The sequence below is a fragment of the Melozone crissalis genome, unplaced genomic scaffold, assembly GCF_028551555.1.
Source record: "Melozone crissalis strain CALT ecotype California unplaced genomic scaffold, PUWL_Pcris_2 ptg000023l_1, whole genome shotgun sequence".
NCBI lineage: Eukaryota > Metazoa > Chordata > Aves > Passeriformes > Passerellidae > Melozone > Melozone crissalis.
In genome coordinates this window covers 21851588-21873961 of record NW_026535801.1, presented here as the reverse complement: position 1 = coordinate 21873961, position 22374 = coordinate 21851588, and the positions used below count along the sequence as shown (strand labels likewise).

Below are 22374 nucleotides of genomic sequence, written 5' to 3'. Positions count from 1 at the left end.
TAGGGCTCTTACACAGATTCTGTAGACAGTAGGCATCCTTTTTCTGCAGGAAACCTGGCCTCAGAAGTGCCAGTACTAAAGTCATTTCGAAGGTGGGGCTCCATGGAGCCAGGGCAGGTTATGTGCTTACTAACAGCATGTGAATGCCACAGTAGTTCTGTGTGACACTGTCATGCAAAGTACATGCATGAAAAGCAGTGTAAACCAGTATCTGTAACAGAACTTAAAGTCCTGTAGAGGGCATTGGAAACACTGGGACTTGTTAGTAGAGGTGTACTTTGTATCTTTTGTTCTCAGAGGTTCACATTCACTTGTTATTTTATATGGAGAGTAACATCCCGGTTTTCACCATAACATGAGCTTTGCTTGCAGTTTCAGGCCCAAATATTTGTTCATAGACAAAATAAAAATATCCGTGTTTTATATAGTTATCAACTAAGTCTCATCTCTAGATCATTATAAGATTCCAAAATTTTAAGATGTATTCCAGTTGGTCAGACTTCTTGTCTTGTTAAGAATAACTATTAAAATTCACACTGTTTTAGTTAATTCTTTGTACCCACATGGCCAAATAATAAAATACAATAAAATAATAAAAACAATATTGGCCAGTTTTCTATTGCTGGAGAACATTCAATTTCTGTGTAAATTAATGGACTTCAGGGAAACTGGGCTAGAGAGGAATATTGCAAGTGATACTAAAACAGCTCTAAAGAAATCATTGCAATTAAACAAAATGAAAAGTTAACAGATTCTTATATTAATACAAATATCCAGGCATTAATTTCTAATCAAAATGGTTAAAATAATTGAAATAGAGGAATGTTTGGTTGTCCTAATATGGTTTTTCGTGCCATGAGAAGCTGATTTAACATACCTACATTGTGTCCAACTTATTACTATTCCTCCAGCAGGTCTACTTATAGGTCCCAGGTTTGATGCAGACAAGCAATATAAAGTGACCACCTGACAATCATTTCTCACATCACAAGTAAATGATCAATGAAACTTTAATGAAGGATCTCTGTTGTATTGCATCATGCATGGAATCGTTTGACATGGCCAAGTATAGCACAACAGGATTTAAGCCATTTAGCCCAATTTGATGTGCAAATGAATATATGCTATTGAATATAGATACTCTGTATAGCAAATTTGCATTCTGAACACACTGCTGTAGTTCACTTTTAAGACCTTTGCAGGTAATTCATTTGCTTGTCAGACCAATCTAGCTGGTCCATTTGGTCATCCTGACCGTTCACGTTTTAAAGAACATGGTAAGTTTTAGGTAACCCTTTTCATCAAAATTTCTGATTCTGTTTTCCCCACCAGGTATTATATGATGCCTCTGCATTCCTTGAGAAGAACAGAGACACTCTTCCTGCTGACATAGTGGTGGTGTTGCGAACTTCAGAGAACAAACTTCTCCAGCAGCTGTTCTCTAGCCCATTAACAAAAACAGGTATGTTCTGCACAGCTTTGCTGACATTGTAACTTCTTCAGCTACCTGTTCCTCTCAAACTCTTACTTGATTCTGGACAAATTTTTTTTCAATTATTTTATCATGTCTTCTTTCCAGAGTGTTTGTTCTCTGATTTCAAGATTTCATTTCCTTACATGAATCTTGTGCAGCAAGATTCTTCCCTGACTCCAGAGAAAGGGAGATTAGTAGATGCGTAGGGCAAGAGCTCATTCTCAGAGCAGGATAAAAATATGGGAATTTCTAGTTCTTAGTCCTTTACTAAGATCAGTACTCTGTTGGTAGATTCTCGTGTCTTACAGCTCATAAATCATGTGATATAGATCAAGGTGTTTTGGAGGTAATATCCATCTATTTAGAAGCACTGATGTAATACATCGTTTCTTACAAATTATGAAAGCCATATACTAATAGGCTAGAAGTAATTCTGTTGATTTAAAGCTTGTTGACTTTGACTTACATGAAAGTGCCAGATCTGTAGCTAAATAAAACAGCAAGATGAAGTTTGATTACTCCATGGATAGATGCCAGAATGCCAGTACCATATGCAAATGATAGTTCTGCAGCATCCATGCAAACAAGCCAGCAAATGAATACTTCTCTCAATACTTTTAAAGCATCTTTTTCATGATGGGTGAGAAAAGTATGTAATACTAAATCTAAATACAGTGGATGGTACTAGATTGCAAAATTACTGTGAGCTAACATATGGAGATGAGGTTGAATGTTTAGATAGAAATACTTGGTAGATGCATTAGATAGTGCTGGGTAGGCTTATTGTACATTGGTTGTAGATGCAATCCTGTGCCTGTGCACAGCTCTCTGCCTTGAATTTCTTGACTGTCAGTAACCCAGTCGTAGCATCTGATGATGCATATAACCTCTCTTGACACTTCTGTTTAGAAAAAAACATCTGGAGAAAAAATTATATTGAGCTTTTTTTGCACATATAAAATTGATATTGTAATATCTGTTTATATACTACAGAGGATAGGTTCCTGTTACAGGGTAATTCTTCCTGTAATTGAAAGGCTTTCAACTACCTCACCTCAAATTACGCTTTCAGAGGTCCTTGAGAGGTGAGGATCCAGTGAGGAATCTGCTTCTCCTTCAGCTGTAATGAGTTTAGATGGAAAAGAATAGAGTTTATGATGGAGGATTGGTTTGTGCCCAAGTGGGAAACAAAGGATCTTTTTATCTATTGCTACTCTACATTTGAGTCTGTGTTAAATTGATAAAAGAGATACTGATCAAGCAGAGCAAGAAAGAAAGCTCACACATGGTCAAACGTGCCTCCACACCCCTCTTTACAAGCTGTTTTACACCTTGGAGCTGTTGTCAGAATGAAACCAATTAGGTGCTTTGTCTCAGTTATCAGTCCTAATTATTGCAAATATAATTTTTATTTTATTGCTATTTTAAAATCAGAATGCTGATGCCTTCATGCAAATTCATCTTTTTCTGGCATTATAGAGTTATTTTCAGTAGCAGCAGCACTCAACTTGAGTGTTTTGCCTGAGGTGCATTGAAAGTTCAGTAAGACATACTTCTCATTGCAGTTAATGTAAAGTTACCATGCTGGTGTATTTTACCTATTCTTACATTCCTTCCGTGTTTCCCATTTACATTAATGGAATGCTTTCTCCCTCCATTTACCTTTCTATGAAGAGCACACAGCAAGTTAAGTGGTTTCTGTATTTCTCAAGTTGGTACAGGACGTCCTGATAAAAAAATATTGTGCATATGCTTCTATGCATGGTGTTGTAGGAATAGCTTCAACCTCTTATATAGTTTTTATTTTTTTAAAGCCTTTGTGATTTTGCTCTTTTTTTCCAGCTGTCTGATATAATTGACATTCACATCCTGTGTTAGGGCCTCTGTGTTCTAAAATCAGATTGTTGCCAGGTTTAGTTTTGGCAGCTTGCAAGATAAATGAAAGGTTTGGCTGAGAACAGAAGGCATTGCTGGCAATGCTACTTCATCTGCTCTGTGAAGAAAGATAATGCTATTCTTTTAACTTTCTACAAAGATGCTTTTGTAAACAAAAGAATAGTGAGTGTGCATGTATGCCATTGTACTCTGTCCGTGTCTCTTAGCCCTCTTCTCTCCACTCAACATGTGCTTCATTCCTAAAGAAAACCAGAAAAAATACAGATTAAGATTCATAACCTTGGTACAGCTTTTGGTCAATTACTGACTAATGCAGAAGTTAGTAATTTACATGGGAAGCCATATTCCATCTTTCCAGGTAACCCTGACTTGAAATGGCCTTTCTGGCAGTATGTGTGGTGTTTTGTTTGAAGATGAGTGCCAGGACACTCTCGCATCTGCTGGCAGCCATCTCTGGAACGTGCAGCGTAGCCGGGTTTTGCCAAGCGCGGGCTCCCGTACGTGTTGCAGCCACTGGGTGGTGCTAAGCCAGAGGCGTGAGGGAGTGCGAGACTGAAATCGTGGGGCTGACAAGGACGGAAAATGTAGTTCTTTAAATACCAAAAAGAACAAAAAGATGCCTTTCCCACCCTGAGATGATCCTCTGTTTGAAGTATATTTATATAACTGTCATATCTCCCCCTGTCAAAAACTGAGCAGCATCCAGAAAATAAATACTAAAAAGCTAAATTCTTTTACTAATTTTAAGATCATGTTAATCCTTGTAATTTATCAAGTACACTTATCCCTTCTCAACAAATGCTTCTATTTCACAGTAGCAGTCTTTGCAGTTTAAAGGGCCAGAAATTAACAGCAGGACATTAAATATACATTTGTAATAGTAATTTATTGTTAATAAAGTATGCAACTACTCATATGAGACATTGGAACTTAAACATTCTGGAACGAATTTTGTAGCATATACAGCTTGGTTTTCCATCTTCCAGTGGAAATTTAGTCATGTTCAGTGTGTTCTGAAATATGCACTTTCTAGGGACCTTTAAATTCAAAATTGAATGAATGTATTCTGATTTAACCTAACAGTTCTCCCATTTGCTTCCATATCTGTCACTTTTTTTCTATAGAAAAAAGACAGATCTTCTTGTGCTGCCACTACTATAGATGAATATGCATGTTCCCATTTAGATAGAATATATTCCTCATTATCTCTGGGTTTGGTTTGGTATCTCTAGGTTTGCTGGTAAAGAGAGAAAAGGAATTACATGAAGTAGAAAATAGAGTCCCCTTGTAAAAATAGAGGATTTTTGTTGGAAAAATTAAAAACAGCCTTGGTACCTTCACCATTGAGGAGTCAGACCATTTTTCTCACTGTCCTGATATTTGGTAATTTTTGCAGCATCACCTATAAAGGGTGGTACTGTTGGATTGCTTGGGCAAAGCACCCCTGGGGGTTTTTGAGACTTTATCTTTTTAGAAAAGCTGCATCACAACAAGATCTTCTACTCCTGAAACAGAATCTCTGCAGACTTTTGTCCTTGCCATGACTCACAGACCTTTAGGACTTTGAGGAAGTTATCGTCTGCAGGGAGGGGAGAGGGAAATCCTTCCCACCAGAAGAGTAGAGACACTGCAAAACATCCTTGTCCTTGCTCTGAGGATCAGTAGGGGTTTAGCTTGGCTACACAGAAGAAATACAAGCAACAGAAGAAATACTACAGCAACATCATATCTAATGATTTTAGTAGCATTGGGTATTGCTCGCACATTAGGGTAATGGAGTATCCATTATATTATATATAACGGCATGTCATTGCTCAAAAACACTCCTTGTATGTGGTGCCTATATATTTAATCGTAAATATAATATATATTAATTCTCTGTCAAAGTAGAATTGGGATGAGAGTTTTCACAACTGGGATGAAGGGTTTGGTTAGTCATGTTTTAACAAGGTAATTTTTTTGTCCAAAGTTGAATTTTTTCCAGACACAAGTTATTTATAATTCACCTGTCTAAAGGTCATTTCTCCTCCTCAATATTGATGTTTAGTCTGTGTTCTTTCTGCCTTTGATTCTCTAATCTTGCTTACAAACCTTAGATGTAAAGTAATTATAAGTAGTGTATGTTTGTTTACCAAACCAAACAACTAACGGACCATGTGCTAAGAGAAAATGTGAAAAAAATGTTTCAGGTTAGCTTTATGCACACTAAAGCACTAAAGAACAAAAGAACTATGGCCTTTTGTTAAACCCCTTTAGAGAACTGCTTTTCACCACTTCTTGGTGACAAGAGTACTATCTTTAACTTGTGTGTAACTTGTGTGTAACTGTGATAGCACATGATTCCTCATGACAAGTCAGAAACCAAAGGAAAGATTTTCTTGCATTTCAGTCTCATGAACAGGTACTACTGGGCATACATGGAGTGTAATCCTGGCAAGTCAAAATCATAGGTGCTTTGCCACTGTTTTCAGTAGAACCTGGTAGGTTTGAGCTGTCATGTTTGTCACTGTGCACTCCTATTGAGCACAGGCCCTTGCTCTGGCAATATATAGTGGTAGGTCTCTTGGTTTAGTGTGTGTTATTCACTAAAATACAGAATGCTTCCATTTGGGTTTAATGTATTTTTTCCTCTTATTTCCATACATCACAATAGAACCAAAGGCTCAAATACATTTTAATTTTACTAATTTATTCCACAATAAAATTTTCTTATAACAGTACTTTTGAGTTAGTATTTTCACTTTTAAGAGATCAGGCACTCTTAAGTCAAATTAATTGGAAACAAAGTCATTGTAATTACGGTACTCAAATATTAATCAGAATTTATATTTTGTAAGAATTTTGGTAAAGTTAATGGAAGCTGTGTATTTCACTCAGGACACGGAGGCTTTTATACTTCTAACTGGTCTGTATGTTAAAAACACAAAAATAGTTTTTGCTCTGCTGCCAGTGAGTTGTATGCAAAGAGAAGCTTTAAACCACAGTTGTGCAGTGTAACAGTCATGAACTTTACTGGGTTGCAGATGTGGGACATCAGTAAACTCAATTAATTGTAGCTTAACTGATTTTGGGAGGTAGAGTGATGAATTACTTTTTAGAGTTCTGCACTTGAGCATTTTACAGCTCAGTGTTTATTTTTCTTCATGTTCTAAGGTTTTGCATCATAGTACAAATGTAGTACAGATACTCATAAAACTTACTAGCAATAGGATCCAAAACATGCTCTGAAATAGCCCTAAAAATGGAACTCATCTAGAAACAGAGCCATCTATCAGATCAAAGTTAAGGTCTCAGTCTTGCTAAAGCTTTATATAAAGCATAACAATTATTTACTGTTGAGAATTACTCCCTATAAATAGTGTCAGTGAATCTCTGGAATTGCACATGGCAGTAAGCACAACAGCTGAGAATTGTCAAGTTAGATTTACCACAGCTGTGTTTGGTAAAGGGTGTTACCCAAACAGAATTATGCTGGTTTTTAATCTGAGACTTCACAGATTATATTGTACTGAAAATGAGCAAGGGGGCATAGATTTTTTTTTTTTGTCTCCAAGTGCTTGCAAATTGAACTCTAATAAAAGTAGAAGTAGACAAGTTTAAGAATAGATCTTTATTTACTGATTTGATTTATAATAGATCAATCTCTCTAGAACAAATCTTGAGAATAGTTGTTCTTTACCTTTTTCTCAGAAGAGATACCTTTCCCAATTTTCATGTTTCTGGCCTAACTTCTCAATCCTGTAATAAACATGATTTCTCAGTAGTGCATAGTAATTAATCTTAACACTGCATTGTACACCAATTAAATTCAAAATCTATTGATATTGAGGAAACAAAAGATACATCACATAAAAAATGTTGCTGTTTTTAATATTAACGAGTAGACTGTGGGGTTTCACTGTACGCCATATACAGAATTTAAATAGAGAAATATTCAGAGAATTATACCATTGTTTTAATGGGTAGTTTACTTGGCAGTTTTAATAGGCACTGTGTGCTGTAAGGCCAAACAAACTATGTCAGAGATGCTCAGTATGTCATTGGAAGCATTCAGTAGCTCTGAAGATCAAATCCTAGAAGAGCATAATTTTAAAATTTCCTAGTGAGTTTTCAGAGCAGATAACTTTCTTGAATATTCAGATAATCTTACTCATATGAATATCCATGATGTTTTTTGGTGTGTCCTTAACAAAGAATGTGCTTATATTTCCCACTCCTTCAAAATAATTGCATTAAAGGATTAATATATCTAAAGGATTAATGTAGTGGGTGGAAAATAAATCTCTGAGTCTGTGCTAGAGTTTGTATATTCATTTCAGAGTATTCCATGCAGTCTTACTATGATTTTGTACTTTTATCATTTTTCTTTATTCCTTCATCTTACAGCAAGCTGTTAAGGCCAGTGCTTTACTGAACCAGCATTACCTATTATTATTTGACTTTGTCTTCCTTACTCTAACCTGACTTGTCTTGATGCAGGAGTGGTTAATTGAGCTGCCTGGATAGCGGGTCACAGTGTGTGACAAAGCAAATGTGTTTGTGGATATTTGTATGAATGAGTATTTATTTCATTAAGAGCAGAGATACAAATATAATTAATGTTTTGCATTACTGCAGAAGTAACTGATTTTGTATCAACTGTGATAATACACAGAAGCACTAACATCCAGGGGAGCAGTGGTTCAGTTGAGAAGCCTTTGAGACTTGATTAAATTAGTTGTCAACATCAATAATGCCTGCATTTCAGAAATGGGAAGGTCTGGGACTTTTATAAAAGTTCTGTAATCCTGTTTCATCTTAAATTAACCCTTTAAAAAGACAGTTCTTGCCATGGTGTTTCAAAACCTGGTTTTGACACCATTTTTTAGCCTGTCTAGCCTTAGGATCTTGATGACTGGGGATAGTGATAGTCATAGTGAGATCAAAGAAAATGTTCCATATTTTTTTCCATGTGCTTTCAGTTGCATCTTTACACCTGAATTTTTGTCACTGAATTCATTAGGAATCTTCACTGGCTTGGTAGGATTTTGACCAGAGTGTGTCTGTGTGGAGCAGCTTCAGCAGCAGGTCCAGAGTGATGGAATATATACTGTAAAATTTTTAAACATTGTATGGTGAATTAACATCTCTGGATATACAAGCAAAGGGCTAGAAATCACAGTTCCTGACTTTGCCTGGATTTCCTGTTTATTTACTGCTGTTCTAGAAACTTACTTTGGCCTCAAGTTAAACTGAGCACTATAAAGCTTTATAGATAGAACAATAACTACCGTGTTCTTTATAATCACTTTCACTTTTCTGGATAAAGCAAATACGATTTGGGGGGGAAGATTTCTTACATAACATGCAAGAGGAAATATATCAGCTACATAAAACAATGAGGGAGACTAGATCTGAATCAGACTGTGGGATAACTATATTTCCAACCTGTGTATGGTTTTAGAACTATTCTTTAACATACCTCTGGAAGAAGAAATAAACTTGTCCAGCCTGAGTAGATGTAAGTAGAACAAGGTTATTTTGACCAATAAAATCAAATGTGAAGAATTCCTCAACAATGAAATTTCACAGAAAATTCACCTCTGTAGTTTTTTTTCTAATCTCAGTTACAGATGTGGTAGCAGGCCAATCTGCTGGGGCAGCACAAAACCTCGTATTGATGGAGGGGTACTGTCCTGACAGCAGCAGTGTTCTGTCCTGTCTGCTGTTCCCCAGAGAATCCAAGGTTTGTTGTACTGGGCTGATAGCATACAATAGCATCAAACTGTGCACTACAAGAGATATGTAAGGAAATTGCTAAGGACAATATCTGAAAGAAATGGCCCATGTCTTCTGACAACATATAAATCATAAAAAGCTGAACCAATTTGTTCTGGAATGCAGGAGCTGGAAGCCTTACTGGATCAGACTGTGACCAGCCTCTCTTCAGCCAGCCAGTTGGTCAGGTCTCCTGCTAGTCAGCCACAGACCTAACTAAAGAAAATGGTGAACATGAAGCAGTAGAACATTGCAGTATTGTTTATACAAGAATTTTTCCCTTTTTCAAGCTTTTAAAGTGTGTTTTATTTTTGTCTAGGTGCAGGTTCCAATAGTTAACACTGACTGTACTTAGTGTGCCACTCCTATCCTTAGTCCTGTGTTTGGACAGAGGTGCCCAACCTATGCCCTCCTGGCAGTGGCCAGATAGCAGTCTAGTCCCTGCTCTGCCACTCTGTTTTCCAGAACCACATGATCATTCCTTGGCCTGTGGCTCTAGGAACCTTTTTATTGTGTTGTCAGGCTGTACCATACATGTTTTGCCTACTGTCTGTAAGTTTGGTCATGTCCCAGGACTTTGAGAATCACATAAGGTTTCTTGTATGTCCTCTGACCACATACTGTGCCCATGAGAATTCAGGAAAGGTCCATGTTTCAGTGTACATACTCCCAGTCAAGTTGATGAATACACATTGGTTCAATTTAGCTAGAAAATTGGGCATGTTGCTTAAAACAGCAGTTAGTACTCAAGGTTTTGTTAGAAAAACACCTTGGGCAGTACCATTAACTAGTGTAATTAGTACCATAAATTGTTCTTCTTTAGTAGGTAAGGATAAAAGTTAAGACCTTTCTTACTGCCATCATGCATTCACAGATCTATAGTATGTGTAGATACTGTGTATGTAGATATGTACAGAATACAGTGAGCACTTTGACCTTCATTCCATCTCAGCTGCTGTCCGTGTCTCTGTTCCCTTCCATTCTACAAGAAGCCTCCTAACCTACTGTGTTGAAACAACAGTTTACCATGGCAGTGTTGACGGATGCTTACAAGCAAGGTTTTATTTGTTGCTGTAGACATGGTGCTGTGTATTTACCAGTGTGTGCCTTCCTAATGTGGCAAGTGACCACTGAAGTGCCTGCAGGGTGTGCAATAGAAAGCATAACAGCACTGAATTTATACTCAAGTTCTCCAATCCCAGTCTAGCAATGTGAAGTTTTTAGTTATCTGTAAATATGATTGGTGTCTACTTCATGCAAAAAAGACTAAAGAAATCCTTAATCTAATTGAGAATCAGTATCAGAATTCCTCAGTTCACTATGGCATGGATTTTTCATTTCAAATAATCTGGGCCAAAAACATGCATATTTTTTCTCCTGAAGCAAATATTCATAATTAGATTATTCCCAGGTGGGCTTCACTATTACTAAGCTTTTATGCTGATTAGATTCTGTTTGGTTATATGTATCTGATTTTGGAAATAATATTTCTTGATTTTATTTTGAATATAAAGTAAAGTAATTGTCTTCTCAGAAGAAGCAGTAGTTGAAGTCTATCTGTATTGATAGTTGTGCTCTACAGACAGTATTTTTATAAATACATTCTTGTGTAAAATGTAAAGTATATGAGAAAATTGGATTCTTTGCTTTTTTATTGCACAAGATTAGCTTAAATTACTTCAATGACTCTCAATGACTCAAAAGAGCAGAGTTTTGATAGACAGATTCAAATTAGTATCCAATAAAAAAAGTGCATGTATTCATTTGTACTTGAGCTAAAAGCTTAGTCTTACAGTAGCAGAAGATGAAAATGCATTACGTAGATAAGCAGTCGACTTCCTTTGGCCAGATAAAATGTACTGAAAGGAAAGACAGAGAAGATTCTGAGTATGTCAAAGACATTGTCTGGCCCTGTACCTCTTCTGGAGTTTGAGGGCTTAGCTGTGATTAGAAGTAACCTCGATGAAATATGAATGGATTGTAGCATTTCTGACCATATTATACTGGATCTAAATGGTGTTTGAAGTAACCCCTCTTTATCTGAACTAGAAGCATGAAAGAAATTAGGAGCATGAAAGAAATTAATAAACTATATGAGGATAAGGAAAGAGCTTGTACTTCCCTCTATACAATAGCAATATCCCTGGTGCAACATGTACAGTAAGGTGACATTGTCATTAGACTTTTTCTCTGTAAGTCATTTGCACTTCACAAACTGAATGTTGTGTCAAAGCTTAACATACTTCTTACCTGGCATGCTCTTACTTTGGGATGAGTGATCTATTGCAGGCATAACCAAAAGGAGATTGTAAATACAGTGCTGATATTGCTAATATTTGGCTGGTACTGCTTACAGAACCCATCACTTAGAATAAATGAAGCACAAACCATAGGTAACATCAGAACATCCAGACAGAGTGTGAACTTTTCCTAATTAGTGCATAAAGTCAACAGCCGGACCAATCATTCATTCATCCAGATCACACAGTGAGTAACTACCAGGAATGCAAATGAGAAGCCAGGAATGCTGACTAGTCCTTTTGGAGATCTGGAGACCACTTCCAAAGTCCAAAAAGAAAAAAACAAACACATTTCTTCTTTGTGTGTGATGTAAAGACTTTAAAAACTTCTGCTTGGCTTTGCATAATAGAAGAGATGCAGTTCTTTGATAATATGGCCTTTCTCACCTAGCTGAAATGAGGCATCAGTGAAGAACATTTTTGCAGAGATGTGAGATCTTGTAAACAGCTTCAAGACAAAGGGAGGTTTGCTGAACATTGACACTAAGCTCAGCAGAGAGTCCATAGATTTTGTGCTGCTACTTCTTTTTCCCTTGAAAACTCTAAGACCATTTCACAAATTTTGGAAACTTCTCAAAGCATTAAAGAGAATGCTTTAACTTAATTCTTAACTTTATTGAACAGAGGCAAAAAAGAGAAACATTAGGTCTGACTGACTCCTTCATTGTCACAATGAATCCCAGAGACCTTAGTCTCTGATCCATGTACATAGGTAGGAGCCTTAATTGTTCAGATGAGCAGTCCCATTGAACTGAAGTGTATGTGGGTAAAATTAAACATGTACATGTTTGAAAGATGAATCCTAACTTTAAACATTAACTTTCTTTCTCCTCCCTCAAAAAAACCCAAAACAAACAAAAAAAAAACAAAAAAAAAAACCAAAAAAACCCCACCCAAAACCGAAATAAACGAAATCCCCAGAACATAAGACAATTTTGAGAGGGTTTTTATATGACTTAGTTGGTCTGTTTTATGGACTTGGATTTAATGTAGGTAGCATTTGGTCAGAAGGAGTGTAATTTGTATTTCATGTAAAGTTTTGACTATATAATTGGTGTGAAGCTGGATTTCTGAAAAGCACAGTGCAATCTTTCACCCTTTAACCAATTTAACCTTTCAAGGAACCTGTGACAGTTCAAGCTACCCATATAATTACCTATAAACATTTGTTCTTTAAATATTGATACTTTTGACAAAATGGTTTAACATTTAATTATTTTTGTTGGGTTAAGGTATAAATTACCTTGTAAATGAAAATCAAATGCAGGGATAGGTGCCAAATTTTACTGACTGTGAACACCATGCTAACCCTGGGTGAAACATTTCTTATTATGTAGACTAATTTTCAAACCACATTAATTCTGTTCATTAGTTTTAATGGCTTAGACATGTTAAAGATTGGTAGTTACTTTTCCTGAGCATGAGCTAGATGGGGTAAGTAATTCAGAAATTTTTATTCAAGTATCATTTTGTGTTTCAGCTGAGAAAGAAAATCCTAGTAATATTTTTTCCATTGATTTAATGTGATGCTACAAGTTATTACATAGGAATTCACTTTACACATGAAATAAGCACTGGTAAGAGTCCATTCCTAGAAGGAAGTAACTACTGAACAAAGGCACGATAGGTAAAGCATTTCTTTTTTTAAGTGGGCACTGAACACTTTGGGGCTGTTTGTTTGTTTGGTGGTTTTTTGTTTTGTTGGTTTTGGGGTTTTTGTTTTGGTTTTGGTTTTTGTTTGTTTGTGAAGTCATTAAAGATTTGTGATTAATTAAAAGGTTTATTTATTTGCTTGGCTTACCAGATCAGAAACATTTAGTTTTGCATGAGAAACTAAGGGAGACCTCAGGGATATTAATTATGAACCCTAGAAACCTAATGCCAGCAGTGAGCGTGGTGAACCTTGAGCAGTTATAGAACCATTCTAAATTTTATTTCAGTATTAGAGTTTTTAAAATTTTTACAAAATGCAATTAAATTTTAGTAATTTTAAACAGTCTGATTCAAAATCCTTTCTTCTTCCAACTCTCCTCTTTTATCATGTGTTATCAGCTTTTCAGTGCAAGGTTTTTAAATTTTAGACTTGCTAATCTGAAACTTAGCCAAAAACAACCTTTCCAAGCTATTTTAGCCCAAAAAGGCCCAAAAGAGTAATTTCTAACATAGAAAAATAACAAAATTGCAACTGGGAGAAAAATTATTTCACCATCTACTTGTTCATTAAAGTCCTCATTTTAACTTTGGAGAGATACATGTATTTACAGTATGTACCATGCATGTGCATCAGTATTCCAGATTTCCCCAACAGTTGTGGTTCTCATTAGCATACACAGTATAACAGCCTAAAGCAGTTTCCAAAATAGTGACCATACCTTGTGTTCTGGAGCATGATTTACTCTGTCAGGTAACAGACGATGTTAGATCAGGAAATGACATGCCACTTTTGCAGTGTTGTGTCAATACCAGTGCCAGCAGCTTAAAAGATAAATACTTCTTTAAATGAATTCAGAATGGTGGAATGAAGAGTGCTGTGTTTGAGTGCTGGCCTCCAGATTATTTTCGGGGGTTTGGTATTTTTCTTGTTCAGAGGAAAGTAAGAGCAAAAGTTCCATTCAGCGTTACAGTGGTCACTGGATTTCCTCTGCTCTCTTAGGGAATTATTACCAGTGTTTGGGTTTCTTTCCGGCGATTTGGTGTTCTTGGTTTTTGTTTTTCCCATGGTGCCTCCTTACTAGTTATGTAATGCAGAGTTTAGCAAAACTCTGAAGACTGTTTAGAGTTACTGCCTTTCTGTAAAGCTAACAGCTAAACACCGGAGTTGATGCAAACAAGTCATTTAGCATCTGAAAGAAGTGTTAACACTTTATTTACATTTAAATTAAAATAGACACTTATTTATGTGTTCTGGTTCTGAAAGGTGTGTGGTACATCTGCAGAGGCCTATTGTTTATTCATGCTGTAAATCCTTTGAAATGTGTTAAAATGCTTCCCACTCATTATAAAAATCCTGCCACCCATGGATTAGGGCTTTGATGTCACCAATCCTGCTTCAAAGGGTTCTTTCAATGCTATTAATCACAGTTTAGCCTCTGAAGATATAGCCAGAGAAAACATTTGGACATCTTGTGCTAGACTTGCTAAAACTTTGAAATATACAGAGTGTCTTGCATATGCAAGTCCGATATCACTTCCTCTCTCTTCTCCTAGGCTTTATTTTGAAAAGCTATTTTGTGATGACTTTGGCTTTCTACAAGTACAGAAGAAAAAGTTTAGGACACGTCATACCTTACATTTTAAAGAAGGCCCTAGTCTTTCGCTTGACACCACAATATATTTTTGCCAGGGAAATTGAGTCAGTCTTTAAAAACCCGGAGTCACAGTAAGATTGAGAATTATATGTCAAAAGGTCAAAAAATGGTGCTGTTTTTTAATTTTCTCATTTCTCTTGTTAGTTTGTGAGTTTAAGATACTGTCTTAACACTTGAGGATCCCTGTGATTTCATAGAAACAAGATTGATTCTGTATTCTTTTTGCTCTTTGAAATCTCTCAATGAGTCTCTGAGAAATTGATTACTAGTGATTGAGCTGTATGCCTTTGTGCTGTCATTGTTTTCATCAGCTTAGTAGCTAAGGTCAGTGACATACCACCTTATCACTGACTTTTTCCTCCCCTCTAAATCAACACTGCACTCTGTCATGCCTGTGCTGAATGCTCTGCAGGCACAATTGGTAATGAGAGGGGTGTGGAAGAAGTGTGCTGGTGTCTGCTATTTTTAGTACTATTGTACAAACTGATTTTACACAGTAAAAATTTTTCTCTTCTAAGCTTCTTGAATAGTTTTTGCAGTATGAATTTCTTTCTTTTTGAACAGGTAATTTGGCACAAGCAAGAGCCAGAGTGACAGCAGCATCTCGGTCTCTGCCTCCACAGCTCAGTGCTGGGCGTATCAAGGTCAGTAGTGTTCCCTTCCAGAACATGCAGCTGTTTATAAAATACTGCAGTGAGACTGTGTACACAGTACTTAGCTGATGTGGGTATAGAGTGGGGTTCTTACCACATGAGAGTCTGCCTTTACCACCAGTAACATGCACCTTGTCTTGGAGCACAGTTCCCAGTTTTAGTGATGACCCTATTGTAGAATTCAGTGAAGAATCAATTTACTAATCTTTAAGCCTTTGGCGTGGAATCTGTTACATCGATATCAGTATCAGTCCTTTTATTCCAAAGAGGTCAAGGTTTTCCTCTGACAATTTTGATCTAGAAAGAGGTCTTACTAGGTAAAATTTGAATAGTGTATTTAACAGTATGAAAGGCAAAATAATTTTTTTTAAAATATTTTTTTTAATTCAACTTGAAAGTGAAAAAGTGAAAAACCAGGAGGTGTTTGTGACTGGTAGATAACTGGAAAAACATTACTCAGCAAAAGCACTATTCTGTAAAAAGAGCTGTAGAATTTAAATGCTGCTGAATTTTGCCATGGAAGTACATGGCATAACTGAAAAAAGATAGGATAATTTTATGGCAATTAGTAGGGTTACAACTGAGTACACTTAATTTGTGAGGAAACTGTTGTCCCTTGAAGCTGATGGTATGTACACTCCCTCCCTGCTTCCTAAGTGGTACTTGTTAGAGTTAGCTTAGTTAAGGTTTGGGGGTTTGGATTTTTTTCCAAAGCAAACAGTAATAAATTTTTAAAATAAGAGTGGTAACAGCAACTGTTCAAAAGTCTACAAAATTTTATGTTTTGAGTTTTCTATTTCTTCATGTTATCTTCTGGTATTTGGAGCTCAGGTTCAAACATCAGTGTGGTGATTTATGTTATCCAGATGTCTATATCCTTCACTGTACCTGCAAATACAGATGTGGATTTCAGACTGTTATTTCCTGTCTGGTGTAAATACTTTCAGTGCTGAAGGGTGACCTTTCCAGTTTTCTTGTGTCACATACACATTGTCTTCTACATCCAGCTATATTCAGCACAAGCTTTCTAAGCAGGCATTTTAGTGATACAGCAGGATTGTAACAGAGCAGTTCACTCCTAGAGCTTTACTAAACGCAATCAGTTAATAAATACTGTTTAAGTGAGCTTTACTCATCCTTCAAACTTTTTAAAAGGAGCTAAAAGAAGACATGCAGAAGTGCAACACTAATCAGAAAATGTTAGTTTCAATACTTTTTAGATAAAATAAACTATTTCTTAGAAATTTGTAAAGCACCTAATTAAAACAATTTCAGGAAACATATTTTAAATTATTATTTTAAAATTTGTTTTAAAAAATCCAAATGTAATAATTTTGTTTGGAAGTTTTTTATCATTATTTAATTTAAGAGGGTTTTTTGCTGAACATATTTTTTGGTTTTATAGTATTTCATACCATGCCAGCAGCAGGTGTGGTCAATATGTAGAAAGTCATAATTTGGAGTGACTTCATAAGGTGACATAATGTCATAAATTGTTCTTTTAATATTGTTTCAAAACTATTAGAAGGAATCTTTTTAGTGATGAAACATTTGACTTTTGTAGGTCAGGCTGTTTTCCATTACAGTTGTAATTATGTGAATTCATATTGTAGGTCACTATGGCTGTCATGTAAAAATGTGACTTAATAGTTGAAATATCTTCATTTTTGTTTAAAAAGAGAAGCTAGTGATTTAAAATGTGAGGTACCATGACATTCTTATTCTTAGATCATTGCATTCTTTTTATGCTCTGTCACTTTCTGCAAGCCAGTTGTGAGAAGACCTATTGTCTGTTGTACGTGAGGTTGTTGCCCTACCATAAAATTGTGTGGCTTCACAGACAAGCAGTGTTGAACATTAATTAGAGACAAAACTTCTTAAAAAGTCTTACAAGAAAATCCCCTCAGCTTCAGGGTCTATCAGAATTTTTCTGATGAAAACTTCAAACGTTCCTTGTCAAAAAGATTTGGAAATTTATTCTAGTTCTTACAAATTGCAGAGATCTGAATTTACAACTTCATTCATAGGAAGAGAAATCTAACAATACTGCTTTCAACCTAATTTTTTGAGAAAAATTGTTTTGCATCTCCTCTGTGAGTGTTTTTGACCATCTGTCTTTCTGTGCATTCATTGCCTTTGCCGCCCCAAAAAAACCTCAAACCAAAACAAAACTCTTTGGAACCCAGCAGTTGTAAGCCATATTTGATAGAGTGGCAGTCCCAAGATAGCCAGATCCTACAGTTATGGTGAAAAAAAGCAGCTATGAAGAGGAGATGATACTGCCCTTTATTGATCAGTAGACGTATGAGATATGGATATAGGAGGCTGTGAGTGGTCAATCTCCAAAAACATCACTGAGTCTCTGCTTTTCTGGACAGAGAAGAATCCTATTTGAAACCTCATTTTCATTGGCATTTGGGCTCACATCAGTCCTCAAGCTATTTGTTCTTGTTCTTTATTTAATCTTATTTAAAATTAAATTGTGTGTCTTTTAACATTAAATATTACCAGTTATTCTGAACTTACTGTCAGTGCTCACTGTTATGGCTTGTGTCTTCTACCTGACATCTACTAGAGATTTAGATAACAGTCCTCAGAAACTAGATGTCTTTCCAAGATAATCTTGAAACATTCCCATATCCTTCCCCATGGGCATGCCTGCTGGTTTGATTAGTTCATTGATACTTACTTTGTCACATAAACTCATAAGATGTTTGATGTTACCTGTGCAGATAGGGCATTTTTCCTGGAATATATTACAGAGTGTTCTGTTAACAAACTGCATCTCTCTTTTTTATTCTCTTTTTAATGTATACCAGTGCATGCATGCCACTCTGGGCCAGAACAGCACAGATTACAAAAACAGATTGAAATTTTTATGGTCATCCTTATTGATCTCTGTCTTCATTTGTGCCATCTGTGTTCTGAATCTTGACCTCACTAGATTTCTTTGGATTTCTTCCCCAACATAAAATCCATTTTTTTATCTATTATTACTTAGTGCTTCATTTCCTTTATATTTTGCATGCAGTCTCCTAAATACCTCCTGAAGGTAAGAGTCTCAGTTACTTTATTGAGAACTGTAATCTTTCAGCAATTATTTTAGTGTCCAGAAGACTGTTCTTAAGTCAGTGAGTGTTAGAAATGATTGTGTGGAGCAAAGTCCAGGGAGTGTAGCACAGGTGCTGACAACAGCATTATCTGGTTTATACAAGTGCCACCTGGTCAGAGCAGATGGTAAATTGCCATAAAGTAAGTGAATGCTAAAATGCTGTTAATGCTCCATGCAAACAGGATGCTGGTTAATTTTCTTTAATTTTGTTGGGCTGTAATGTAGCAACACAATCTGCTTGTTATGGATAACCACGGTTATACTCGTTCATAAATTCTGGTTTTATTTTGATATGAACAGCTGTACTAACAATATAACTGAAATCTATAAGGAGCAGTATGTTCACTGTCCATGTATATCCTCTAAAAATAACTCTTCTGCAATGCTGAAAAAGTGGTGTGCTGTGGCAGTTCGGTAGGATAAGATTGCTGACATTCTTGGCATCAAAATGGCAATATGAAGTAATTAATAGTAACCACAGTAGGAGAAAGGAACAGACTTAGATGTTCTGAGACTACCTACTTTGATTGCCACTCATTGTCCTACCATATTTTTTCCATACATGAGCAAATGAGGCTGTTCAATTTACTTCCTGGCTATTACAAATATGATAACTCTTCTTATAGATACAAGTCCTGTTGGAGTCCATTGTAGTGGCAATAAAAGGAATGCCTTTTAGAAATCAGTTCCTAAAGTATTGCAACTTGACAGCTGTTTCACTGGCTGAGTATTATACTATCATAAATCTAGAGTGCTCTTAGACTATGAAAAAGAATTCAAAATGCTTAGAGACCTCTCCAAAATCAGAGTGTGTCCTGCATCTTGCTCTCTCTGATAAAGTATTCTGAAGTACTCACACCTGAAGGAATGACTATAACAAAAACTGAACCCAGCTTTCATAGGCAAGGTGGGGTGGGTCTGCAGTGTTTCTGGAACAGTCCTAACACCAGAGTTTTGTCTTCCAGGTTGACACAATGGAGGTTATGCGGCATCCTGAGGAAACAACTAACATGAAGCGGCAAACTATGGCTTCCTATTTTAGGGTACAAAAATTAAAATTAAAACAAGTATTTTGATAATAAGACCAATAGATATATGTAAAATATTTGTGGGATAGTAAGATCAAAGAGCATTATCAGAGAATTTTTTTATTCTGTTACAAGGCCTCTGTAGATTCTAAACTTTTCTTTGCTTTTTTCTCTTTGTTTCCTCGTACTTGTATTTTTGTTATTTCATTGAGTACATTGATAACAGAACCTAGAGCCTAGACTATTTTCTGTCTAAAATGCAAGAGGTCTAGAACAGGTCTCGTTATAAGCAGAACACCAATTTTGTGCAAATAAAACAGATCCTATCACTAAAATCTTCATATTTTCTCACAAGCTGAGGCATACATACCTTTAAAGATTAAGATTTTTCATTTATGCTAATAAGTAAAAAACAGTCCATCTTTTGGAAGTATTATTGTAAATCATACAGGTTGCCATTTTATCAGTAGTAATCCTGTCTGAGGTAATGCACATTCTGCTCATGTGTTTATATCAAACAGGCAAGGAAAGGGCATTGAGAATGTTGGAACTGGAAGTTTAGGAGTCAAGAAAGTGCTAGTCTGAGACTCTTGGTTATTGTTTTTTTCTTGCAATCATTGCAAAGTGGAAAAGTTTTCAGCAGTTGGCTCTTGGGCTGCATTTGTGCCATGCAGAATAGGGAAGTTCCCAGAGTTGTGCTAACCAATGTGAGTCAAAGCTTCAAGCTGTGTAGGAGTGTCTGATCAATTTGTTTTGTAGAATAGTGTAAGGAAGGGTATAGAGGAAACTGGTGTATACTGAGATGTTGCCTCGCTGTGCAGAGTGCAAGGACACTGACATTCCGACTTGTCATATAGCTGTGCACTTAGAGGGCTCTTGCACAGAACCACACAAATGCCAGCTCTGTAGAAACTGTAAAAAGAAACAAAAGTGTAGTGGGGGAGGGAGTGTGGAAGTAGACTGTAATACACGTGCAACCTGCAGCAAGGTGATGACAATGAGCTTGGAATTGTAACTGATTTTGAGACACATATGGTTGTATGAGATTGGACATAGTTGACAACACATGCTTATTGTGCAACAGCTCAATGAGGTAAGTATGGAGCAGGAGTATCAGTATTCAGAGGAGTCAGTGGAAAAAAATATATATGCTCTGATCAAACATTTTTCATTTCAGTTTAAAATGAAACAGAGTAAATTGGTTTGTGTGTCTAGGGTGGATAGGAAAAGAAGTAATGGACCTACATTTCAGTGGCAAGATTTATGTTAGATGCTAAGAAGTTTATGAATAGTTGTGATAATATAGCAGAACAGATTTCTAGGGAGACTGTGCACTTCATGTTCTCAGTGGTTCTGAAAAATTCATGTAACAGAGATGTACCTGAAATGTTGAAGATACATCTGGTGTTCTCTATGGACAGAGCACTGAACTGATGACTTCTTGCAACCCTTTCCTGGGTTTAAAGATTTATTTGCTGTGAATTTCAGTGATTGTTTCATGGTAAAGCTTGTATTTCTGTTGGGGATATTTGATCAATCAAATGTGTCTACAGTAGAATTATAGTTAGGACAATTTTCAACTTCATTTTTTTTAATGGACATTCTTCAACTACGGAAATGTTATATAAGGAGAAAAGAAAGGTGTAAAAAGTAAGAGGTCAGATTCAGAATATTTAAATTTTTTAAAAGTGAAAATTTTTAATAGGTTCCATGTTTCACCTGAAATCTTTAAAATGAATAAAAAAGCAATGTAGATTAGCATTACAGATTAAAATATAATCAAGCATTACAAACTGTTTACAAATATGAATCTCCTGCTTAAGTCATTCCATTGCAGTTTTTTGTCAAGTGCGTGCATCTTCTTTATTTTCTTCACTAGTATTCCCTCATGGATCTTTTATCCAAAATGGTTGTTGGACAGCCTCACTTTATCCGCTGCATTAAGCCTAACGATGATCGAGAAGCGCTGATGTTCTCTCATGAGAGAGTTCTGCTGCAGCTGCGATACACTGGAATTCTGGAAACTGTCAAGATACGTCAGAAAGGGTATTCCCATCGCATCCTCTTTGAGGAGTTTGTAAAAAGGTAAGACTTGTATCATAGGGCTGTTTTCCTAATATTCTATTCAGTAAGATACATTCTATGTTTAAATACAGAAAGTTCTACAAATGTTGTTCATAGGTGTGTGGTCCCAATGTCTAATGAGGACAGGGACTTTCAGAGATAAAGACTACAAGAGATATCTGATCTCTAATGGAAAACAGTCAGTGTGAAACCTACAGCAAGCACAAGTAGCAATCCTGTCCCCTTGGTTCTCTCTATAGAGGCAACAAGTGGAAATTATGCATCCTGCTCAGATAATTCAAGGATTTTGGAAGGTCAGTGACCTTCAACCATCATATGAAGCTGAACATGCATGTTTTTAAGAATGAACTGATATGAAAGCTTCAGCTTTAGCTTTGCAGAGTCATTTATCTTAGAGATATCATGAATGATAATCAGAACTCTGTTCACCCTAACCCTTCTCATGGCTGCTATTACTGGCTTTAATGCATATTCCCAATCTCAAAAAATTACAAATTTCATTCAGGAAATGCTATTGTCTTTATCATGGCAATGTAGCTTCATGATAATTATGGTTTCCTCTATATTTTAAATGTGTCTTTGTGTGGCATTTACTGGTTTTCAATGTGTAGGACTGGCAATTCAACAATGAGCAGAAGCACTACCATGAACCATTTAGGCAACAGTAGGAGCAAGCAGTGAATGGCTAGATCATGGTGTGATATTTTTTGAACTGGATGTTGCTTATCCAGACAATATAGAATTAATGATTCTACTGAAAG

At 36.1% G+C, this 22374-nt stretch overlaps 1 protein-coding gene across 2 annotated transcripts in view; it reads left to right on the top strand.

Moving 5' to 3' along the window:
* The window catches only part of MYO3B (myosin IIIB), a 188153-nt gene that overhangs the window by 99508 nt on the left and 66271 nt on the right, over positions 1-22374 (top strand). For both annotated transcript variants that reach the window (XM_054277506.1, XM_054277507.1), the window contains 5 exons: positions 1333-1462; positions 15300-15379; positions 18420-18440; positions 19466-19543; positions 21408-21613. In XM_054277506.1, the coding sequence (XP_054133481.1) occupies positions 1333-1462; positions 15300-15379; positions 18420-18440; positions 19466-19543; positions 21408-21613 (515 nt within the window). The remainder of the gene's footprint in view (positions 1-1332; positions 1463-15299; positions 15380-18419; positions 18441-19465; positions 19544-21407; positions 21614-22374) is intronic.